General features: G+C 40.1%; 1 protein-coding gene across 3 annotated transcripts; it reads left to right on the top strand.

The window, feature by feature from the left end:
• Window positions 1-1,634: 1,634 nt before the first annotated feature.
• On the top strand, window positions 1,635-23,535 carry DNAL1 (dynein axonemal light chain 1). Of its 3 annotated transcripts, XM_083510495.1 has the most exons (10): window positions 1,635-2,304; window positions 5,913-6,115; window positions 6,680-7,132; window positions 14,205-14,243; window positions 16,858-16,967; window positions 17,876-17,931; window positions 19,291-19,346; window positions 20,043-20,169; window positions 20,874-21,020; window positions 23,443-23,535. In XM_083510495.1, exons 1-10 carry the CDS (start codon window positions 1,728-1,730, stop codon window positions 23,493-23,495), a joined length of 1,821 nt encoding a protein of 606 aa, XP_083366621.1. In that variant the 5' UTR covers window positions 1,635-1,727; the 3' UTR covers window positions 23,496-23,535. The 3 variants fall into 3 exon arrangements, with proteins under 3 accessions (XP_083366621.1, XP_083366619.1, XP_083366620.1); XM_083510493.1 differs by lacking the exons at window positions 1,635-2,304; window positions 5,913-6,115; window positions 6,680-7,132 and adding exons at window positions 11,342-11,503; window positions 12,493-12,579; XM_083510494.1 differs by lacking the exons at window positions 1,635-2,304; window positions 5,913-6,115; window positions 6,680-7,132 and adding exons at window positions 11,613-11,704; window positions 12,493-12,579.
• The last annotated feature ends 238 nt before the right edge of the window (window positions 23,536-23,773 follow it).

Genomic DNA, 23,773 nt, shown 5'->3' with positions numbered 1-23,773 from the left:
TTCCCTCATTGCGAGAAGCAAAGCTACAGGGAACCAGGCAGAGGGCCTTCTCGGTAGTGGCGCCCGCCCTGTGGAACGCCCGTCCAGCAGATGTCAAAGCGATAAACAACTACCTGACATTCAGAAGACATCTTAAGGCAGCCCTGTTCAGGGAAGTTTTTAACATGTGATATTTTACTGTATTTTTGGTTTCTATGGAAGCTGCCCAGAGTGGCTGGGGAGGCCCAGCCAGATGGGCGGGGTATAAATAATAAATTATTATTATTATTATTAAATCTGTTTGATATAACAATTCTGCAGACAGGGGACTCATGTTGATAGAGTGCTTTCTCAAACATGAGAAAGCTTTTGTATAAGGGACATCTAAGAATTCCCAGCTACAAAAATAAACTACAAATGGTGTACATTATACAAATCTCTGGTGCAACCACATTTGGAATATTGTGTAGACTTCTGGTCACCTCACCTCATAAAGCAAATGGTAGAGTTGGGAAAGGGCAGCCAAAATGATCAAAGGGATGGAGAAACTCCATTAGGTTACAACATTTGGATCTTTCTAGTTTAGAGAAAAAAGTGAGTAAGAGGTGAAAGTGGGTAGAGTAAAGTTTTTCTCCTCTCATAATACTAGAACTTGGGGCTATCCAATAAAGCTGAACCTTGGAAGATTTAGGACAAACAGAAGAAAGCACTTCACACAGCACATAGTGAAAGTATGGACTTTGCTCCCACAAGAGGCAGTGATGGCTGCCAGCTTGTGATGGCTTTGAAGAGGATTAGACAGCTTCATGGAGGATAAGGCAACAAACCCCAATGGTTAAGTCCTTCATTCACAGTCAGAGGCAGCATTCATTCTTCTGAATGCCAGTTGCTGGAAACTGCAGCAGGAGAGAGCGCTCACATCCTGCTTAGCGACTTCCCACAGGCATCTGGTTGGCCACTGTAAGAATAGGACACTGGACTAGATGGGTCACTGCCTTGACCTAGCAGGTGTATTTTTATATTATTATGTTCTCCGTGAAGTAGCAGAAAACAAAAATCTCCAGCAAGTCTATAATTAATTCTACCCTTGAGCCTCTGTTAGGATAGAAGTTTAAAGTTTGCAGCAGGAAATATTACAAAGTTGGAATTTCATGTGAGGCCACATGCTGTGTTTACTGGGCTAACCTGACTCCAGTAAAACTCATTGAAAACCCAACCTGTGGCTGCTGTACCTCAGATGACCATTACGAATCTTAGTGAAGGAGAGGTGCTGCTTTCCTGTCAGGTTCCCCCGCTCCTTTGAAACGCATTTCCTGTGAGTGATTGCAAGTGGTAGGAGCAGGGGTGGCAACTTGGAAAAAATATTTGCGGGGGGGGGGCAAGCAAGCACTGCCTTGCATAATCGAACACATGACGCGGGCATGCACACTGTTTGAATGGCCATCAACGTGGGGGGGCAGACCCCTCAAATATTTTATGGGGGGACTGCAGACCCCTCGGCCCCCAGCAGTTGACTCCTAAGGGTCGGAGGCCTTCTCTCGCGCGTTCAGCTGCTCGCGAGTCAACTGTACAACCGCTCATTATGAAGCGTGCGGTCCGGGATCGATTGATGCTGCCTTTTGTGCTCCCACGTGGACTTCCAGGCAGAGCAGAAGTTGCAGATTGTGTCTCCTTCTCTCTGCTCCGCTCTCCGTTCGAGCAACGCGCAGACAGCAATAGCAAACGGATCGGATTAGTAGCAGCCCATCATGTGGCGACGGGTCACAGCCAGAGCTTGGGACGTCTGCCTGGAGCACTTGGGGGGTGTGAGCCGCCCCTTCGGCAGGACCTCCCTCAAAAGCTGCGGCAGAAGAGAGGTAGCGACAGTCTCGGTTGACCCCGCTGCAGGCTTGGCAGATCAGCCCGCGAAGGTTTCGGTTTGGGGACTCCCGCCCCTGCAGGAAGTGACCCTAAGGGCGCTGGCGGTGAACGAGGAGGGCATCCTCTTTGATTCGTGTGCCCATTACCAGGCGGATGAGCAAGGGCAGGTAGATCTGTCCAAAGACCCCTCCAAGGGAGGAGACTACACGGGCTTGGAGCCCATGGGGCTGTTTTGGAGCCTCTCGCCTGCTGCAATGGAGAACCCCTACCAAAGGCTGGAGCCCAGAAAAGTGAAGGGTCCCATGAAACTGGAGATGTCAGTGCACCAGGGCTACAGCCAGCCCGGTGCTATCCCGGGACAGGTGCTTGCCAAAACGAACGTGGAAAGGCGGTTCATTCTTCCCGAAGTGAGAAGGATTAGGGTGAAGGACGGTGCGGTGAGAGGGAGCTTGTTCCTTCCCCCAGGTGAGTTGGGTAGACTTGGCAGTGGGACGGGGCTCAGGCTGCTTATTTGTCCTGAGGGAACCTAGTTAACTCAAAAGTTGACAGTCACCTTGCTTTTGCAGTCCCAGACAGGCAGCAAAAACAGGGCAATGCTCAGATCCTTAGTGGGCTGTTGGTGGGCTGTGTTCAGCTTGGCAGGGCACAAATAGAACAGGCTTTCAGTAGAGATGATAATATTCAAATGATAATATTCCAAAACAATAAGGGTTGCAACTAGCACACCTTCCCCAAAGAGTAGCCATCACTCATTTACCAGCAAGTAATTCCAGAAACAAATACTTAACAAGCCAGATTTAAACTTTGGCAATAATCATAGTGTATCTGCACTGAATTCAGCCAGAGCCACCAGTCCACAAATATGAATACTGTACATGTTTGCCATATGGGAAGATTTAATTACAAAACACATGATTCTATACATTGGTTTTTAAACAAATGCAAAGAAATAACCTTTTAACACTTGCTCAGCATTACCTCTAATGGTATTTGTTCTATTGATTGACTTTACACATAAGCTTACACATTCAGTGTTCAAATATATTTCTTAATGTAACCTCTCCACTGAGACAACAGAGCGGTTGGTACAACAAGTTATTGATTTTGGTTATTAACATAGAAAGGGGTCCACATTTCTGGGAAGCTGCCTCTTTTTGTTATGTCTTTACTTGCTCTCCTGTGTCCAGTGAGATGCTCAAATATTGCTGTATCCCAAATATTTCAGACTGGTTTATCCGTTGTTGAGCTATCACTAATCATGCTGCAGTCAGTAAGAAGCCTACTAATTCTCCGTGGTGCAGGGTGAGGCCCAAGTCTATGTCTAAAGATAGTAGGGCTAAGGCAGGATCTGGAGAAAGAGGTTGGCTTTTAACTGTGGATATAATGGAGAAGAATTTTTTCCTTCCCTCCTTGTCTGATTGTTCCTCCAGTTTCATAGATAAATTTTCAGTCGTTGTTTGTAAGAGTTGCATCTCAGACTGATTGGTTACAGCAAGATTGTGCGCATCATTTGCTGTTTTAGAAATATCTGACAGTTGTTTAGATAGCATCTCTAATTTCTGCTCAGAAAGAACTAGGGCTGCTCCCCTGTCCAATATTGGTGTCTGTCTTTTATTAATGTACTCAACTGAGTCTCTGTCCTCTCCCACTGAGGCAGATACTTTCCCGCCTTTTGGTGCCCTCATATTGCCTTTGGTCATACCAGTGTTTGACGCCTCCTCTGAAGCCTCAGACAGGGTTCCTGCTATTTTTTCCTGAAGATCTAACCTCACAGATTTGCTTTTTGGTCCCTGTAGTCCTCGGATCATTACCTCCCTGGGGCTGTACAAAATTTTGTGTTTAGATATTAGTACGATCCACTCTGCTTAGATTTTGCCCTGGGGTGATGGAGACACAGAATTACTTCGCGGTTTAGCTTTCCAGCTAGCCACACCTCCTGAATTTTACATTTAATAATAATGACTAACATAATTTAATAATTGTTTACATTGCATGTACCTGGAGGAGTGACTGAGTGAGATGAAGGAGCTTGACTTCTTTAATTCATCTGCCTCAGTGATGTCCAAGATACCAGGTTGACTTGGCACCTCACTGCTGCATGTTAGTTCAATAATTTAAAAAACCTGGCTTGGTGGGGAATACTTACTACTTGCATTTATTTAGTATCAACAGTGGGTTATGTCCAACTAAGTTTTCTTCATAGAGTAGACCCATTGAAATTAATGAATAACTTGGTTCCATTAATCTCAATATGTCTACTCTGAGTTGAGGTTAGTTGGACACAACTCAGTAGGCTAGCAGCCTTTGACTTAAAACTTATATTCATTTTGTTTATTTATCCCTTCAATTACTGGGGATTTTATAAAATATAAAATAATTAAACAAGTTATATTTAACATGGTACATTATGTGAACCTATAAGACTGCCTTATACCACATCATATAATTGACCCATCTAGTAGCTGTGTCAGCATTCACCAACTGTGGCCTTCCAGATGTTTTGGACTACAATTCCTAGCAGCTCCAGCTAGCATAACCATGGTGGTTGGAGCTGATGGGAATTGTAGTGCATGGAAACCATGGAAATGGCTGTTCTCCAAAGTCTCAAGCAGATGTCTTTCCCAGCACAGCTGCCTGAGAAACCCTGAAGATGCTGAAGATTGAACCTTGAACACAGTGGCATAAGTAGCTGCCAGAGCTCAATGATCAAGCCCAGATGTGATGTTTTAATGTACCACTGGTGTACAAAAGGAGTTCTTAAATTCTATCGTATGCCTGAGATTTCCCCTAACAACCTGATCCTATGCATGTGAGCTTCAGTGTGTTCAATAGAATTTACTCAGGTAAGTGTCAATAGGACGACGGCCTTAATATCCTTTCTACAGCTTGAGGACCACAGCACTGCCTTTCAGGGGAGCAACAGAGCTGTCCTGACGATTTAGAGGAAAATGCATGATTCTCTGTGTGAGGTACTTAGCATTCGTACCAAAACTGTAATATCCTTTGTTAGAAATCTTTGGGGGTCACTATGTGAATTAGGGTTATCAATGGACTTGTAACTGAATGGAAAACCAAAGATGTGTAAGGTAATAAAGGGGAGAAATTGGAAATCAGGGGTGGGGTGAGGGAAAGTCTAGAAGGGATGAATAAGTAAGTAATTTGGATGTTAAATTGTTAAATTATTGAAAATAGAAAATTAAACATAAAAAAGAGAAGAGTCCAGGCCTGAACAATACTGGCATGACTACAGTACAATGTCTCAATTTTGCTAAAATGAGTGCTGTAATACAGAATACAGATTCTTAACTATCTACTAACCTAGTGGTTGGTATTTGCAGTTTTTAAATACAGACAGGAGGCCACTGAATAAGGAAAGAAATACAACATAAAATAATACTATCATAGGATGAAAATATAATACTGTTATTAAAGAGATATGGTTATTTTAACACAGAGGTCAAAGAGTGGAAAACTTGCATCACACTGTCCCACCAAATTTAATGGGGCTTACTTCTGAGTATAAGGTAAAGGTAAAGGGACCCCTGACCATTAGGTCCAGTCGTGGACGACTCTGGGGTTGCGGCGCTCATCTCACTTTATTGGCCGAGGGAGCCGGCGTACAGCTTCCGAGTCATGTGGCCAGCATGACTAAGCTGCTTCTGGCAAGCCAGAGCAGCGCACAGAAACGCCGTTTACCTTCCCGCCGGAGCGGTACCTATTTATCTACTTGCACTTTGGCATGCTTTCGAATTGCTAGGTTGGCAGGAGCAGGGACTGAGGAACGGGAGCTCACCCTGTCGCAGGGATTCAAAGCGCCGACCTTCTGATCAGCAAGTCCTAGGCTCTGTGGTTTAACCCACAGCGCCACCCGCGTCCCACTTCTGAGTATACATGTCTAGAATTGCACTGCAAGTCATTCAAAGCATTTTCTCTTCTTTTCTGAAAATGTGGTATCAGTGTTTTGTTGTATTTTGAAAATAATGTAGTTTTAATAGTGTTATTCTGGTTAGCATTTTATGAACATTTCTTTCAATGCTCTGTGTCCCAACAACATTGCTCTCTGCTTTCATTAGGAAATGGCCCCTTTCCAGGAGTGATAGATATGTTTGGTGATGAAGGTGGGTTAATTGAATACCGATCCAGCCTTCTGGCTACTCATGGCTTTGCTGCTCTTTCCCTGCCATATTTTAATTTTGAGGATCTTCCCAAAATCATGGAGGATTTCCACCTTGAATACTTTGAAGAGGCAGCTAGGTTTCTGCTGCGCCATCCAAAGGTGAGTATGGTAAGGATTGTTTACCTATACATACAGCTCCTTGCTCTCCTGCAGGTGAAAGAGTCTGTATGGACGACAGTTTTGAGAAAAAACGGCACTTCATCCCTTGAGGAAATACCAATGTTTGTTTTTAGATCTTGTACTTGCTAGCTGAAGAAATCATGGGATCAGGTCAGATCAAATCATCTGCCTTTCTGGAGGAAGACTGGTTCTATTGGGATATGCTTTGGAGAAGGGATTAAAAAAACTATGTGTATGAGATGGAATAGATTATGCTGTTATTTGAAATAAATATGCTATTTATTTCAAATAATTTTATTGTGAATATATTGTAAACCTAGTTTTCCATGCTAATAAAATAACATTTTTTAAAAGGGTTAGACTATTTGAATTGATGTTTTGGTATCAGCTTTTAGGTTTGATGTGTGTTGCTTTCTCAGAATAAGTTAATAATTTGGCAGGTTTCTCTATATATCAGGGATGCTCCACAACACAGACTTCTAACATGTGTTCTTTCTTCTCTTCCCCTCTGCAATTCCCACTCGTGCTGTTTCATTCCTGAAGGTTAAAGGGCCAGGAATTGGTGTCATTGGGACTGGCAAAGGAGCAGAATTGGCATCTTCCATGATGACTTTCTTGCCAGAAGTAGTGGCTGCCGTCTGCATTTCTGGTTGCAGCTCCATCACAGCCACTGCCCTCCATTATGGCACACTTACTTTGCCTGGGCTTTGCTTTAATATGAGCAGAGTCAGTATTTCAGAGAATGGTGTTTTCGACATTTATGAAGCCTTGGACGACCCAATGGACCCAGCTAATTCACGTAGTCGCATCCCCATAGAAAAAGCAGAAGGGCACTTCCTTTTTGTAGTAGGGGAAGACGACCGCATTTGGAAGAGTTCTTTGTATGCTGAGATAGCCACTGGGTGCCTGTGCCAACACGGGAAGGACAACTTTACACTCTTGAGTTACTCTGGAGCAGGCCATCAAATTAATCCAGTATTTACCCCAGTTTGTCTGGTAGCCTTAGACCGTGTTTTAGGGGTGCCTATTCTGGCTGGCGGAGAGAGGAGAGCTCATGCCCATGCCCAAGAGCATTCTTGGGGGAAGATTTTGGAGTTTCTGCAGTTCCACTTGAGATGATCACTCAAATAGCTGCACACCGGCAACTGAAGTTGTGGTAAATGTGCCAAAGGGCCTGAGGAGGAAGGAAAGACATGAAACATGTTGTATGGACCTAGCTGGAGTAAATTATTATGTAAACTGATGACATGGTAAGATTGGACTGATTCAGAGTGGAACAGCCAAAGGTATATATGATAAAATGTGTTTGGGATGAAGAACTCTAACGATAAAAACACGCAGGTATATGAGTTGGTTGAGGGTGTAAATATGAAGCTGTAAACCCTGGCCAGCTCTTAAAAGATCAAAGGCGGCAAACCATAATGGATTTAAAGGTAAGCAAATAAACTTGTTCTTCAAAACCAGCAAAAAAAAAATCTGCCATTTTGAAATCAAATATCCAGAATATGACTACTTTCTGCTATCTTGAAATTTCTGGAATAAGTCTACCTTTAGCAAACACAGCCAGTGTTACTACTTGAAGACAAAGCCAGGAGGTCTTTAAAACATGGATAGAAAAAGACTAGAGTCACACATAGGCTGACCTTCTAATTTTAAAACGAAAACCATACTTGGCCATAATTTTTTTGGATGTGGTGTGGTATTACTCTCTCCCTGATATGAAGCATAAAAAATGAGACTAGCATAAAGTAATGCAAATGAGGATTGCCGTGGGACTGTACACTCCTTGTCTTAAATACCACTTTTTTCTACCTTACAGATTTGTCCATTAATGTTACTGCTTCATGAACCCCTTTAGTCAATAATGTTTTTATTTTTCTGATGTACTGTATTTTTAATTTTGTCCCACTCCATCCTGTGGTGTTTTTTTACATTGCATTAAACTATCAGTGAAGTCAGAAGACAAGTAATTAGAATCATAGAATCACAGAATTGTAGAGTTGGAAGGGATCCAACGGTCATCTAGTCAAAAGCTCTGCTGTGCAGGAATTACAGCTAATTAGTTTCCTATATTATTACAACAGGCAGAATTCTTTACACAAAGTATTGGAGATTGCCAACCATAACAAAAATCAAATGATGAGTCAGAAAATCATGGGCTTTAGCAATTATGGCTAAACTGACTAAAAAAAAAAAGGACAGAGACAAAATAAAGTTTTAGCAAAATGTGAGAAAATTGTTGATTATACTAAGAGATTGTTTAAAACCAATAAAGACCTATGGTTTTACAATGTATTTATACTTTGGGAAGTGAAATTTTGGAAAAAAATATGTATGTCTGTTTTATTATAAGACTATTACTCAAATTTGGAAATATGAGTCAGTTTTCTTTCATTTGATTTCTTTTTTGAGTAGTAATAGATCAACAATTTCCTTATATTAGTATTATAATTATCAGATTCATGTCTAGAGTCTAGTTGTGCACTTGGTTATGATTAATGTTACTCCTTGTGATGTCACAGATTTAATTATTTTCTTTGATATTATAAATGTACGGAATGGAAGTATTGTGTTAATAAAAGAAAAGAAACATTAAAATGTATGCTAAGTTATGCAAAAATTATTTAACAACTATAAAAACATAAGCAAGTCACTTGAGACACTGTCTCATCATTGCAAATTATGTTAATTATAACAATAATAATAGTAACAACAGAGAGAGATCAGACAGCCATTCGTCTGACATGTACACATAAATAATTTGTCTTAATCTTAGTCTGTTGTCTGTAGTTCACTGAGTTTAAAAATACACCGCCCGGGTATTTTTCTTTTATAAAGTATTATGTATTTAAATGTTGGATTTGTAAAATTACCATTTGCAGCATAACCCCTGCATAAATGGGGAATCGCTTGTATATGTACACACATATAGGGTTGTATTCAATTAAGTTCAGTAAGTAAACTCACTAAGTTGGGCATATCCACAGCGGCGTAGCTAGCCGCTCAGGTGCCCGGTGAGAGCATGCGTCCTGCAGCTGGGGGCGGGGCGAGCTGTGTGGAGCCTCTCCGCTGCCTCCCCCTCAGCTATAGGGTGGCTGAGGAAGAGGTGGTGGCAGACACAAGCCCCAGCGTGGAGCCTGCAGGCGCCGAAGCCACCACATCACTCCCAGGAGAGATGCATGGCTCGGGCACACTGCAGGCCCTGCGGTAAGTGCCGGCCCCTATAGTGTGGCGCCCAGTGTCAGACGCGTTCCGTACATTTCTTGACTGAACTAAAAAGTTTTGTGAGCCCAATTTTTTTAAAAAAACACCGTATTTTTGTCATCCTCCTCAGTGATGACACCCAGGGTAGCCCACACCCACCGCACCTCCCTTCCTCTGCCACTGCATATCCATTGACTTACCCTGAGTAGAACTAACAATAGATGCAACCCACTATTGTTCAATTTACTCAATATATGATATAATATATATAAAAGAGTGTATAGCCTTTGTTGTTGGCATCCGTCTGTCTCAGGAGTCAGTGGTGTGTACTTCGGGGGTGATGTCAAACCTCTGAAGAATCACAGTGCCTGCAGTGTTTTCCTTCTCCAAATGGGCTACCTTCCCAGCTTAACAAGCCCCATCTGCCCCTCATTTCCCTCTACAGAATGTGCAGTAACTGCCTTGACCAGTGGACTCACTATTGGTCTCATCTGCTCAATCCACTGGAGCCTGTCTTTGTATGCAAAAGAAGTTCTTAACTCACTGAGGGTTTGAAACCTGTATCTTCTGCCAGAATAAGATTTTACAAATGACTTAACAATACAGTGGTACCTCGGGTTAAGTACTTAATTCGTTCCGGAGGTCCATTCTTAACCTGAAACTGCTCTTAACCTGAAGCACCACTTTAGCTAATGGGGCCTCCTGCTGCCGCCACACCTCCAGAGCACTTCTGTTCTCATCCTGAAGCAAAGTTCTTAACCTGAGGTAATATTTCTGTGTTAGCGGAGTCTGTAACCTGAAGCGTATGTAACCCGAGGTACCACTGTACAATATTACATTTATGTGGTACAGTGGTGCCTCGCAAGACGAAATTAATTCGTTCCGCGAGTTTTTTCGTCTTGCGGTTTTTTCGTCTTGCGAAGCACGGTGTCGGAAAAGTTTTGGAAAAGCTTCAAAAATCACCAAAACCCTCAAAAAAGGCTACCACACCGCGTTCTATGAGTTGCTCCTCGAAGTCAAGTCGCAACTGTATTAACGGTGTTAAGAAAAAGGAAACAAACTTGCAAGACGTTTTCGTCTTGCGAAGCAAGCCCATAGGGAAATTTGTCTTGTGAAGCAGCTCAAAAACCGCAAAACCCTTTCATCTAGCGAGTTTTTCGTCTTGCAAGGCATTCGTCTTGCGGGGCACCACTGTACTATAATATCTAGTAATATCTGCAGCACTTTCCAAAATGTAGTAAACACTGGACAGGGTTTAAAAAATAAATAAATCTGGAGGATAATGACAACTTTAACCAGTGCTTTTCTTCTAGACAAAAGGGTGCCAGTACTGCATACCCTTGAGTAACCGCCGAGAGAGAAAAAGCACTGGCTTTTAACATAATCCATTCTGAATACCGTAAAGACGTTTCCATTGCTGGCCTGTTAAGTTCATCTGAAGCGCAGCTCTCTGTAAGCAGCTCTCTTGAGCATTAATCAGGGTTGACTGGTTATGTTAACAATAACAGTTAATATGAACGGATGGTGATGATTATCTAGCCAATATTAAATAATGGAAGCGATGGGCCATGACAGAGAAGGTGACGACTATTCAAGACAACACTGAAGATTAGTTGGAAACATCAAATATATATATACAGCACTACCACTCTTCTGCAAGCGACCCATGGCTGTTGAAGGGTACTTTTAAAAATGCTGCAACGGGAGCCCCCTTTGCCTGCCTGTGGTCACTTTCCGTTGCCGACTCTTTTGGCTGTCAAGGAAAGAATCACACCACTTGAGATACGCCCTCGGTTTTCAGAAAAGTTGCATTACAATACTTTAAACCGACCCCTCCAAACGCAGCATCCAACCTCACTTGTACAGACAGGCGTGGACACACAGCAAACAACACCGGAAACCAGGGGGCGTCGGAGCTGTCTCGCAGCGACCTTTCTACCTCCTCCCCGTTTCTATGGTCATGGTGAAGAGTTCCGGAATCGAAGCCGTTCTATTTTTTTTCAGGTGAGTCTCTATGATCCCAACTGTTGACTTCACCCTTCTTCCCAGAGGCGTCCGCCCCGGCCCTCTTCTCCCTCCCTCCCTGCAGGTGAGCATGCGCACGGACTTGGCGTGCCATAGCAACCGGAGCGGCAGACGGTAGCAACCAGAATCATAATAATGGTAAGTCGGCTCGAGGGCTGCAACCGGAGTAGAAAAGGAGGCCGGCGAGGAGTTGGGGGGGGGGGGAGGCGACTGGACGCGCGGTAGTTGGGCTGAGGCAAAGAAGGCGGAGGGAAGCGCCATGCTTTAGCGCAGGGAAGACCCCGCGGGGGACAGGCTGGAGGACAACGGGAACAGGCTCTGCCCCCCGTCTCTGTTTGTGTATGGCGGGGAGAGAGCTGCTGGCCGCGGTTTGCGGGAGGAGGAGAAGGGATGGTGGCTGTCGAGGCAGGGGAGAGAGGGAGGAGGAACGTGCCCGGCCTGAGGGAACAGAGTTCTTGGCTCGGGGGCTGGAGAGAGGAGCCTTTTGGGGATGCCAGAGGGACCTGTGCGTGGTGTGAGACGGGTCTGTGGAGCAGGGGATGCTCGAGAATGTCCCTTGAAAAGTTCAGGGGAGGGAATGGTTCTTGCATCCTTCGTGCAAATTGAAACAGGGAGGCCGGGGTGTGTGTGTGTGTGTGTGTGTGTGTGTGTCACGGAGAGATGGTTCTTTCCTTCAGTGTTTTCACCCCCCTAGAGCTTGCTCACAGTTGTGTCAGGCAAACCAGTTCCAGCCCCTCATTTGTAGCGTGCAATAAGGTTTCATGAGCCAGCGCTCACTTGGTTCATCTGATGCATGAAGTGGTGGTCTCGACCGAAAAAATATATACAGTATATAGTGAGTATAGAAAGAAATACTGCGAGGGTCAAAAGTTTTTTTTTTAGGGAGTGCAAGGGATAACTGTTGCCTCACACAGCACAGATTAAGGCGAGTTTTACTTAAGAGTAGATGAGAGACAATGTATTTGAATCGCTGTAATCACTCTAAAAAATCTATATAAATGGTAGCTATTGTTAATAAAAGAACCATAAGCCAACATAGAACCTTTTTCATTTGTCTTTCATTTGGAGATTATCCCTATGGTGATTGAAGCTCATCCTAACACTTTGGGTTGTTGTTTTTTTTATAGGAAGGCTGCTCATTTGAAGAGAGATCAACATAAATTGTTCTTCATCAAGGAGTTGTCTGAGTATCGGAAGTCGCCTTCAGTAGAATGGTAAATAAATACTTTTGAGATTGGCACAAATTGAATCTGCATTAATGAGCTAAAAGTTGACATTCACGTGAATTTTTAAAAGAATTTTCAATATGATAAATTCCATGACATAATGCATATATTGTTTATACTTAAATTTTCTGCTTTGGGCTGTGGAGTTTTTCATTTTACTGTGAAGTAGTTGTGGACAAAAGGTAGATCAGGATCTACTGGAGTATCTCTGAGTAATTTGCAGCAAGGGGCTTTTGGTGTTTCTAATTCCCAAGTATCACAACAATAGCAACAACCAAATGACTTATCCCATCTAAATGCTGAAATGAAGGAAAGTAACTGGGTGTGGAAAGACTGTGAACTCAATTTAGTGTTGATACTGATAACAAATTCCCAGATTCAGAGGCACCCTTGATTCTTACTGTGTGTCTTTTGCACCTGGATCTGGTTGGTAGATTTTAGGATATAAGAAAGAAACAAATTAGATCTGTTACGTCTGTGCTCTGCCTATCTCTGTAAAGCTGTATCCCTTTTGGTCGGGTACTCTTTCAGGCAACTAAGAGCCTGACTCTATCTTGGGTTTAAAAATAAAAGCAAAATACCTAAAACTGCATCCAAAGCAAAGCAGAGCCTTTAAAAGCCCCATAAGCCCCTTTCATGCAGCACTGCCCTGCTTAAAGCTTCAATGTAAGAAAAACAATGCTCATGTTATATAGAGAAGACGTGACACACATAGCTGTGCTGATCCTGTCAGTTGGTAGCATTTGAATTTGCTGATTATGTGACAACTGGGACAGAAGGTTTTTTTTTAAAAAAAAATACTGAACTAATATTTGGTGTTATGTTGCTAATGAGACTTTTCTTTGTTTGGTATAAAAATATCTAAGAATATATGTGACTGAAGATTATAACACAATCCAGATAGCTTTATGTTAATGCTGGTACAGAAATAATTGTACAGTACTTTTAAAGTCATTTTAAAACCAAAAATGTTTTTTTAAATCTTCATATGGGGGGATTAAATATTTTAGAATTCAGTTTTCTACCCCACCCTTTTTATAATCTTGAGATTCAGCTAATGCTGAACAAAATTTGCAGACTTTAATAGACTAGTGAAATGAATTAACTAATACTGTAATACAGTACTGATGTGAAATGTGTTTAAATGGGAAATACCATTCCATTTACTATGGTACAGGCTGTACAGTTGTACTGATACTTTCCTTCGTGTACCAAAGTTGTTGACAAATTTAAAGTAGTACTTTCCTTCCAGTTTATATCCAAGTTACCAAAGTTTAACCTATTACTTCAAATCCAATAATAAGCAAATGGAATTGTCAGCTGCAATTACTGCTACTGTATCCTTTAAACCTAGTTCTTCCCTTTTTGCTTTGATATAATGAATAGCCAATATTCCCAAATAAGATGAAAATTTGTGTTGTCTTAACACATTCACTTACTTTGATTACATATTAAATCATTCATTGAACTTCCCTCATGCCTTGACAAGGATGCCTTTATAATATAGTACAGTATGTCTATGTATTTAAATATAACTGTTCAAAGCAAAACAAAATTAACTAGTTGACTTCCTAAATTAATTAAAATGTATTTCCATACTCTTTTTTTGTTAGGCAAAAGCAACAACTATTAAGGAAGCTCTAGCCAGATGGGTAAGTAGATTTGTTGTGCTTATGTAGTTGTGTGGATTTCCTTTGTTAAGAATAAGTTTTTGTCATTTTTCTTGTAATGATGTAGAAATAGCATTTTGCATGAATTGAATGGAATACCTCTGTACAAAAGGTTGTATATTTTTTAGCTCACTGAAGTTCTTTTTTAAAAAAATTGAGCTGCTATATACTGCTACTACTAATGCTAGTTAATATTTATATAACTTTAGCAATGTGCAGACACTGATGTGTGCACAAACTTTACATAGTCAGTGCTTGAGTGCTTAGTATCTACATTAGATGGGCAAGATGCAGAAGCAGGATAGAAATCAAGATTTCATAGAATTTTAGGGTTGGAAGGAACCCCAAGGGTCATCTAGTCCAACCTTCTGCAGTGCAGGAATCTCAACTAATGCATTCATGATAGATATCCAACTTCCACTTCAGATACCGGTACCTTTTAATTGAATAACTTTTAAAAGAAATGCCCGAAGTAACTGATATTATGGTTTGAAGTCTTGTTTATTCTGTTACATTTTACTCCAAGAAGACCCATTTATCCTAAATAGAACCCAGTAACCCATGTATGTACAAAATATTTTTTAAAAATGTAATCACGTTGAGATCCCAAGATAAAATTTTGCAGGAAGTTCTTAGAAATATGAAATCATAAATACAACTTTAGGGGAATTTATATCATTGGTTTTTTTAAATCATGTTTAAAAATTTTAAACTTTGTAGCTTAACTTTAAATTTTAAAGTAAGTTCATAATGTGCCATGTCATATTAAAACACATGAAGTTCTGAAGAGATTTGTATTTTTAGTTAATTCTGGGCTGAACGTTTAAGGTTTCGTGTAGCCAAACTTGTTTATTTTTTGAAATTTCAAGCCCTCAAACTGAAAAACAGGATGAGATAAAATCTGAGATCAGGGATCTTCTTTAATACTGTTTTTAGGAAACTGAGAGCAATATAAAATGGTACAGTAAAAGTCATTGGATCACATGACATGGAATGACCCAACAGAGGAAAAGCTAAGAGTGATAGGTAGGTTTGGGAAAGGTTTTGCTGAAGAAGGAGGAAATGAAAGCTGTTTGATTAATAGGGGCATGCATATCCAAGGATAAGACACAACATGATAAAAAGCATTGAAGGAGGTCAAAGGGAGGATAAAATGAAAGTGCTTGATAGGCCTTTGCCAGCTTTATTTTTAAAGGATGGTCTCAGCCTACCTAGTTATTATTGGGATCTCAGTATTAAACTCTTCACTTTTGATAAGTTAGTAGAGCATAGTAGAAATGTTTATAAAATTCACCCTCAATTTATTTTTAAATATTATTTTAATCAAAAGGTTACATTATTACACAGCGTTACTACAGCATGCTCCAGAACACCTAAGGTTTATTGTCATACTGTATAGTTGTTTGATTTGTCCCTTTGCTGAAAATTATAGTCTGCAGGGAGCTACATGAGCTGGTGAAGAATAGTGGGGGAGAAGAGAAGGGAGACAAGGGAATGAGATGAGATTTAGTCAAGGGCAGAGAGGTAGAAAGCTTTAAAAGCAGGGATTACAAGCTTGTGGTTGGTGCGGGGTGTAAAGGCTGATGTAATTAGGGAAGATATGTTTGCTTCAGTCCCCTACTTAGGTATTTGATGGATCTTCTGCCAGCTGTCCTGCTTTTCTCATACAATTAGCCTTTCAGTCTAATTACTAAGAAGTCATTCCCTTCTTCAAGTAAACAAACAGGGCATGTGCAACCACACTTCATAAAGAAAATGTTCTAAATTTGTAAATTAATTTTATCAATTGATACTCTTATTTATTTTCCCTTTTAAATGAACTACTACAAGTTTTTTCACATTTTGAAAATTTTGAATTTGTTGTCTTCAAATTACTGTTGTAGCGGAACATGACACAAATCAGACATGGGGCACTGGGTTGTATGTACCACTTGCCTGAACTACCATGAGTATGATCATGTTCTTACATTAAGTGAAGTGTGTATTTAAATGTCTGAGTCAAAGACAAAATGATTAGAATAATGTCTTCTCTGAATGGATAGGCAAAAAAATAGACTAGGTGGAATATAGGAGCTCTGGTATCATTTTGAGAAGAAATGATTACAGTTTTATATTAAGAAAATGTTGTCCCTTCTGTTAAAACTTTTTGTGATACTCCTTTGTAAATTCACAGTTTAGTCAGAGGAGTTCATACAATCACAAGGCCAGGAAGCTTTTCATTCCTATCCAAGTGTAATTTGCTCATGACAATCTGGTTCTGTTGGGATTCAACCAAGGCCGTGATTGCTCTTGAGTGCAGTACCTTAAACAGTAATGAATTAGTAGTGACAATACACACAGCCATATTTTGAACCAGTGATGTCCCCAACTCAGTGCAATCAATTTGTCATAGACTGTGTAAAGTAACAGCATTCCAGACTGAGAAAAAAGCATTTTACCACATATTCAAGGTTGCATGAATAATTCTCAGTCAACATTAACTATAGCTTTAGTGCAAATTATTATGCAGCTGAATAGCCACAATAGACTAAATTGAACATTCATAATTATATACTGAATAGGATGTCTTCCTCTATCTGTTTCTCTTTTTAATTAGGAAGAAAAAAATGGTCAGAAGCCATCGGAGGCCAAAGAAGTGAAACTTTATGCCCAGATTCCCCCTATAGAGAAAATGGATGCATCTCTTTCCACTCTAGTTAGCTGCGAGTACGTTCTGTATATTGGTGGGAGCCACTTTAAGTTATTTCTGCCTTCATTGCTTCAGCTTTTTTGTTTTAATTTAGTGTTCATTTTTTAAAAGCAATTTTCATATTTCTTGACTTGTTAATTGTTATGTTTGGATGTCACACAAAACTATGACACCCTCTTTTCCCAGATGCTTCCTCCTATGTGCCTGGGAAGAGGAGTTTGGAAATTTTACTTTTGCTTTTGGTTAACCACAGCTTGTGTCATTCTAACTACTGTGTTTGCCTAAACATGGCATCTAAACTTTGATTAACATTAACAATTGTTAGTTTTTAAATAACTCAGCTTCAGAAATCAGGATTTGATGTTGGCTTGTTTTAAATTAACTATAATTCTTTTTTTAACCCATATTATTTTAACAAATAGTAACAAAAATAAATATTGTTTGCAGCACAAAATATTATGCAGCATTTAACATCTGTAGCAACTCCCACATTCTTCTCTAACAAGATACATTACTGACAATATTTGATGGTCACTTTAGTTGCATGACACTAGAAACTGTGGTTAACTAGAAGTTGAAGCCAAATTTGAATATCTGGAGGACCATGAGTTCTCCATCTGTAACATAGACAGTAAAAAAGCACATATAAAAACATAGGCCTAGATTCCACATCAGAGGAAGCCCTAATCGAGGACTTCTGCTTGCACAATGGTCAATGTTACCCTTCTCTTCCCCCAGTGCCCCCAGAAATAGGCTTTGTGGGATTCAGGAGAACCCCTTGAACAAAGAATGAGGGTGGGGGGTGTTCTTCCTTCTGGGAAGCCAAAATGTAGTATTCTGAGCAATTGCTATTTGTAAAAGAACCACTACTTTGGTAATTTTAGTGTTCTTCATGTACAATTTCTGGATTTGTCCCCCATTTTAGAAAGCTGTCCTTATCTACAAACTGCATTGAAAAAATTGCCAACTTGAATGGGTTAAGTAAGTAATATGTGTTTTTTGAAGCTGCTTCATTATATGTACCTTTACTTATTTCATACTTTGAGTCTGTTCAGATCCTCCTCCTGCTGCAAATTTTTATGAGCACTGGAATTGGGAGCAGGACTCAGCTTTGAGTTCGCCACCCACCTTCCTAGAAGGTTACATCTGTATCAGGATATCCTCTGTATAGTATATATTGTAGGATCAGGGAGATCATATTTTTTCAAAATAGCATTTGAACAGACACTAAGTTTACATTTACTGACTGATTTTGAACAATTGATACCATCTTTAAAAAATAGGCATTTGGCATTAATTTTTCTCATTTACTGCAGCAGAGTAGAAAACAGATAATTTGAAAATCAGGATTTCACTTGAAAATTGATATAAGCAGTAGAGTGTTAGGAAGCATTGAATAATTATGTTTGACTGCTGATTTGATGAAGAAAATCTGCATGCCATGATTTGGGTTGTGAGTGACTTCTAACCCCCTTAACACGCATGCATGTGTATGCATATACACACCAGAGAAGGGAGCCACTTCCTTGGTATAGGTCCCACTGAGGAATGTGTGTGGATATCTCATGGACAGGTATATTCTAGGTTCATGTTATACTTGTAAGCTGCTGCTTTTTTTAGTTCTATGAGCAAAATTCATCAATGCTATTGCATCCATTTGTATCTGATCACCAAGTGCAGATTAAGACAGTAATATTGCCAGGAGCATTGAGGAAGGGAGACACTATTAAGCAGTTGTTTCCTATATATTCAGACACCTCATTCATTATGCTTTTTTGCTGGGAAAGATGTCCGGCTACTATGGTTGCTTTGGAAAACATCTCACATAGTGATTCTAAACACATGGGTGAGATGCTGGATGCCTATAAGCTCCATCCATATGAATAACTGATTATTGTTTTTTTTATGTTACTGTGCAGAAGTAGGGGAGGGGTGCTGTGAAACTCAGCTCCCTGAATGACCAGACTTTATAGATGACTGACTCTCCATATGGTTAGAGCAGGATTAAGGAACTTGTGTCACTGCAAATTCTGTTCCAATCCAGTACCCATTAGCCCCATCTATCATGGGCAGTGGTTAGGGATGATGAGAGTTATAATCCAAAATACCTTTGGATGGCCACAGATTCCTCAGTCCTGGGTTAGAGCATCCATGCAGGATAGTTTCAAACTGTGTCCATTCAGTGAGTGGCTATCTGTTTCCATTCTTGGACTACACACTTTTCCCTTGGACACAGCTGGATTAATAAAAGATAGCTCCTTGGCATTGGCTTGTATGAAGTTTCCACATTACTTAAATAACTAGCACTGTAGAAAAATACCTGCTTTGTTTCCATTGCAGAAAACTTACGGATATTGTCACTGGGAAGAAACAACGTAAAGAATCTGAATGGACTGGTAAGTAACCCTCTTAAGAAGACTGCTGCATATACTACTGCAGAGTAGTTCGCCATATGTTACTGTGCAAGGATATGATGCTACCACTGTTCAAAAATATAGTAGATTCAGGAACATCATCAATACTTGTAGCAACTGTGCAAATTCCCCACCAATAATGAAAACTCCCCTAGTAACTGTGTAGATAAAGCACCTTTGGCACAGCCTTCTGCCAACACTCCACCCATTCCATTTCCCAGATCATGACCAGTTTTCAGTGATGAGGAACAACAGTTGAATGATCTAGCCCAGTGGTTACATATCGCAGTAGGAATCTGGAGATGTAAATTCAATTTAGCCTCTTGATGGATGTTGCCTGTTGTCTGCAAGACTTACTTTTATACTTAATGAGCTGGCTAAGAAACTAGTCATCTAATGTGCAGGTATCTGCAAACAGTTCTGTGTCTTCTTTCATGTCCAGATGTCTGGAATACAATTCTCCTCTGTCTTGATGTCAAGGCTGAAGGTCTTGGTTTCTCTCTGAATTACGATGTTGTCCTCTTGTTGGCTTGTCTCAACTTGCAGCCTGCTAGTGGGGAAGTAGGGACTCCAGAGGAAAATTTTTATTTCTTTGATGTGCTCTTTCGGGGTTCAGACAACATACATGATAATAGGAAAATGCAGAGCATTCTTTTCTGAAGCAATATCATCTTTCAGGAGGCAGTTGGGGATACTTTAGAGGAGCTGTGGATCTCATACAACCTGATTGAGAAATTGAAAGGGCTCCATGTGATGAAGAAGCTGAAGATTCTCTACATGTCAAATAATCTGGTAAAAGACTGGGGTAAGCCAGAGTTGTTTCTCAGTAAATATATTGGTAATTTATAATGAGTTCATAGCAGGTAACTTAGGTTGGTAAACGAGTTTATTCCTAAAGTTGTAAGTATGTGTATGTGTAGTTATTTTTGACAGTGTATATAGCCTGCCCTTCAGTGATTCTATTCCCAAGGTAGTTAACAAATCATATTAAATTATATTAGGGGGTGGGGAATGAAATCCTGCATTGATGAAAACAGCAGAACAGTAAAGGCATAAAATCACAATAAAATAAGTTCAAATTCAGCTAAGATTTTAAAAGACGGGTTGGGGAAGAAACTTTGGCAGGTGAATTTTCCCCAAGGCAGGTGATCACAATGGGAAAGGCCCTTTCTCTGGTAGCTACCCACCTGATCTATGAAGGACTGGGCACCTGAAGAAGAGCCTTCAAGGATGGCCTTAGCATGCAGGCAGGTTTATGTGGGACCTGGCAGTCTGGGTCCCATATCATATAAAGCTGTAAAAGCAAGCACCAGCACTTTGAATTGTGTTCAGAAATGTACCAACATCCATTAATTTAGTGTGTCTTTAGTGTGTGTGTGTTCCACACACATCTTACGATGTTAAGATGTTGCCCATTGAATATGTTTCACTCAACATCTGCAGTCTTCATACAACTCTGAGGTTTTTGTGTACTTCATAACACAACTCTGTTTCCTTCTGTGGTTGCAGCAGAGTTTCAGAGGCTGGCAGAGTTGCCATTACTGGAAGATCTGGTGTTTGTAGGTAATCCACTGGAAGAGAAATATTCCGCTGATTCGCAGAGTGCCTGGGTTGAGGAAGCAACGAAACGAGTGCCCAAACTCAAGAAACTTGATGGTGAGAGCTGGGTAGGAGCCAGGGTGGCATTTAGCAGATGAGAAAAGCAAAGTAGAAGAAGTATCTTTAGTTGCATCCGCCACTAGCCATAGCAATAAAATAAAATAAATTTTAAAGAAAGTGAAATGAAGATAGAGGTAAAAACCTAACTATACAGAGAACATTCTGGAAGTTTACATCAATAATAAAATAACAGATTTTATTCTAATCGCCACCCCTGCTAAAAAATTTGCAGTTTTTGCTGTCGCCTGATTATCTTGATGTGCTAGAAGAAAAGACACAGTAGCAATGGTTGAGCAACCTGGTATGGATAGTAATAGAGGGGTAATAACTTCACTCCTCAAATCTTTATAAAGAGTGCAAGCTAGAAGCACATGAGCTACTGATTCAATACTGCCATCTCCCCATGGACATAACTGTTTTTCCAGCAAATTTTTTTGAAATCAACCCTCGAGTACAGCTGAAGGCAGTATATTTAATCTTGCATAAGTGAAATCACATCTGTATTTTGGAATGGTTAAGTTTTGCAAATAGGGTGCCAATGTGTCAAAATGACTAGGTGGAAAATAATCATACCATGGACAAAATTTCCTTATCGTGGCCAAATTATTCTGTCGCTTGATATCATATAGGCACTGTCTAATTAAATTATTTGCTTTTCTGAAGCTCAGTGTTAAAAGCATGACAACCTTACGATACTAAGGGTAGTAGACCGGTGGGGTTTAAATTTAGCCAAAGCCAATAAATAAATGTCCTATACCAAGTCTGTAATTCAACAGAGGGGAGATTAACATCCAAGCGCAGTGAAGCATTTGGAACACAGAATGGAACAGAAAAAAAATTGTCTTAGGAGCTTAGATTGAACAGCTTCTGTAGATCCAAGGTGTTCACCTGTCCAAATCTGAGCCCCATATAATAACTGTGCTAAGGGTTTAGCTGTAAACACTTCAAGTGCTGATGGTATGTGATTGCCACCTTTTGTATGGAAAAAGCGTGTCAGAATTTTGGCACTTTGAGAAGCTTTTTCCTTTGTATATTTCTAATGTGCTCCCCATGACCCTGTTGACTGAAAAATAAGGCCAATGTATTTAAAGACTTTTAACTTGTTCAATCAACTGATTATCCATACACCATCTACAGGCCTATAGTTTCTTGAAAACACCATGACTATAGTTTTCTTGTAATTCACAGCCAGATGTTCTCTTTGGCAGTATCCTGAGAATGCTCTCATCAATTTTTTAGGTCCACTTTTATTTGAGATAGAAGTATCGCATCATCTGTGTATAATAATATAGAGATGGCTTTTGTGGCCAGTTTAGGGGCATGATACTCTGGGGATGTTAACCTCTGGACAATATCATTTATATAGAAATTAAACAGTGCGGGAGCTAGGATACAACCCTGCTTAATTCCCTTTGTGGCTGGTATGCATCCTGTGAGCTACCCATTTGTAGGGCAACGCAATTTCATCACAGTGTTTTTATATAGACATTTAATCAAGAACAATAATCTTTTATCTATACTTGAAGAGTTCAACTTATCTTACTCGAGAGATTGAATCAAATGCAGCTTTTAAATCAATGAAAGCTGCATATAGCACACCACTTGGTTTCTTAACATACTTATCTATAAAATGGGCTAGTACAAAGCAATGGTCTATAGCGGATCTGCCTTGTCTAAATCGTGCTTGCTCTTCAGCAAGAATAGCTTCATCAGTTAAACAAGCAAAGTATTAACTCATCCTTTCCCCATTAAATATATTTTGGTAAAGATTTGAATTCTTTTCTGTCCAGAATTTCTGTACATTGGGTGGTTAATGTAATGGTATCTTAATTTTTTAAGAAAACAGACCCATATATATATTTTCTGTCAGTTAGTGCTTTAAAATATCTATTTTGCTACGTAGCCCAAATTATCCAGTATTCCCTAGAGATTGGCAGTTAATACATCACCTTGAAAAATTATATTGTTCACATATTTCCATTTTCCAATCAGATACAAATATTGGGTTCAGGCAACAAATGGTTGGTGTATTGCTCAGACAATAGAAAATCCCTTGGAAAAGGCTTTTCTGGGCTTCTGGAACAATTTGTAGTCAGCCCAGGGAAAGGAGGCAGTTATTAAGCATGCTAGAATCACTGTGTTTTTCTTCCATTAGATGGTGATGGTGGAATTGAAGCTTTCTCATTGGAAACTGTTTCTCACTTGTATTCTTTCACTTCAGTCCTTTAATATCTGTGCTCCTAGAATACTATGATATTCCACAGGTGCACTGATCAGTCCATTTTCCTAAGTCCTTAATTGCTGGCATGTTATTAAGTCAGGCCTGGGCAGCAGTTTTAGTTAGTTTTCCTGTTTGTACTGTTTTTCTCTCAAGTTTTAGTTAAAAACATGTTTAACGGTTCTCCACTCTCATTTTTAGGTATCCCAGTTATTAAGCAAGAAGAAGGGGAAGAAGGGGAAAACCCAGCGTGACTTTTTTCTTGTTCCCTATTAAATTATTGCTGTAGCTCCAGCTCTATACAGTATGTGAAACTTTTGTATAAATATGTCTTTGAAGAAAATCTTGGGCAACATTTTAAATTGGCTTATCTCTGTGTTCTCCTTTCTCACCCAAAGACTTATTTACCAAAACTGGGGATGCCAATTATGTGAAGCATTTGTCTTTTTCGATTTATTTTTACTATGAGCGTTTACTGTTTTGTTTAATTTAAATGTAATTCTTGCAAGTACATTTTTTTGGGGGGTGGACC

Source organism: Podarcis liolepis (genome assembly GCF_965112155.1).
Source record: "Podarcis liolepis genome assembly, chromosome: 1".
NCBI classification, from domain to species: Eukaryota; Metazoa; Chordata; class Lepidosauria; order Squamata; family Lacertidae; genus Podarcis; species Podarcis liolepis.
The sequence above is the reverse complement of the archived record's forward strand: the minus strand, read 5'-3'. Positions and strand labels throughout refer to the sequence as shown.

Excerpts from the sequence above, each read along its gene's own strand:
- DNAL1 (XM_083510495.1), top strand. The coding sequence starts at position 1,728 with ATGTGGCGACGGGTCACAGCCAGAGCTTGGGACGTCTGCCTGGAGCAC. Across the intron at positions 7,133-14,204 it reads TATTTACCCCAGTTTGTCTG|GCAAAAGCAACAACTATTAA; the intron begins GTAGCCTTAGAC and ends TTTTTTTGTTAG. Across the intron at positions 20,170-20,873 it reads TAATCTGGTAAAAGACTGGG|CAGAGTTTCAGAGGCTGGCA; the intron begins GTAAGCCAGAGT and ends CTGTGGTTGCAG.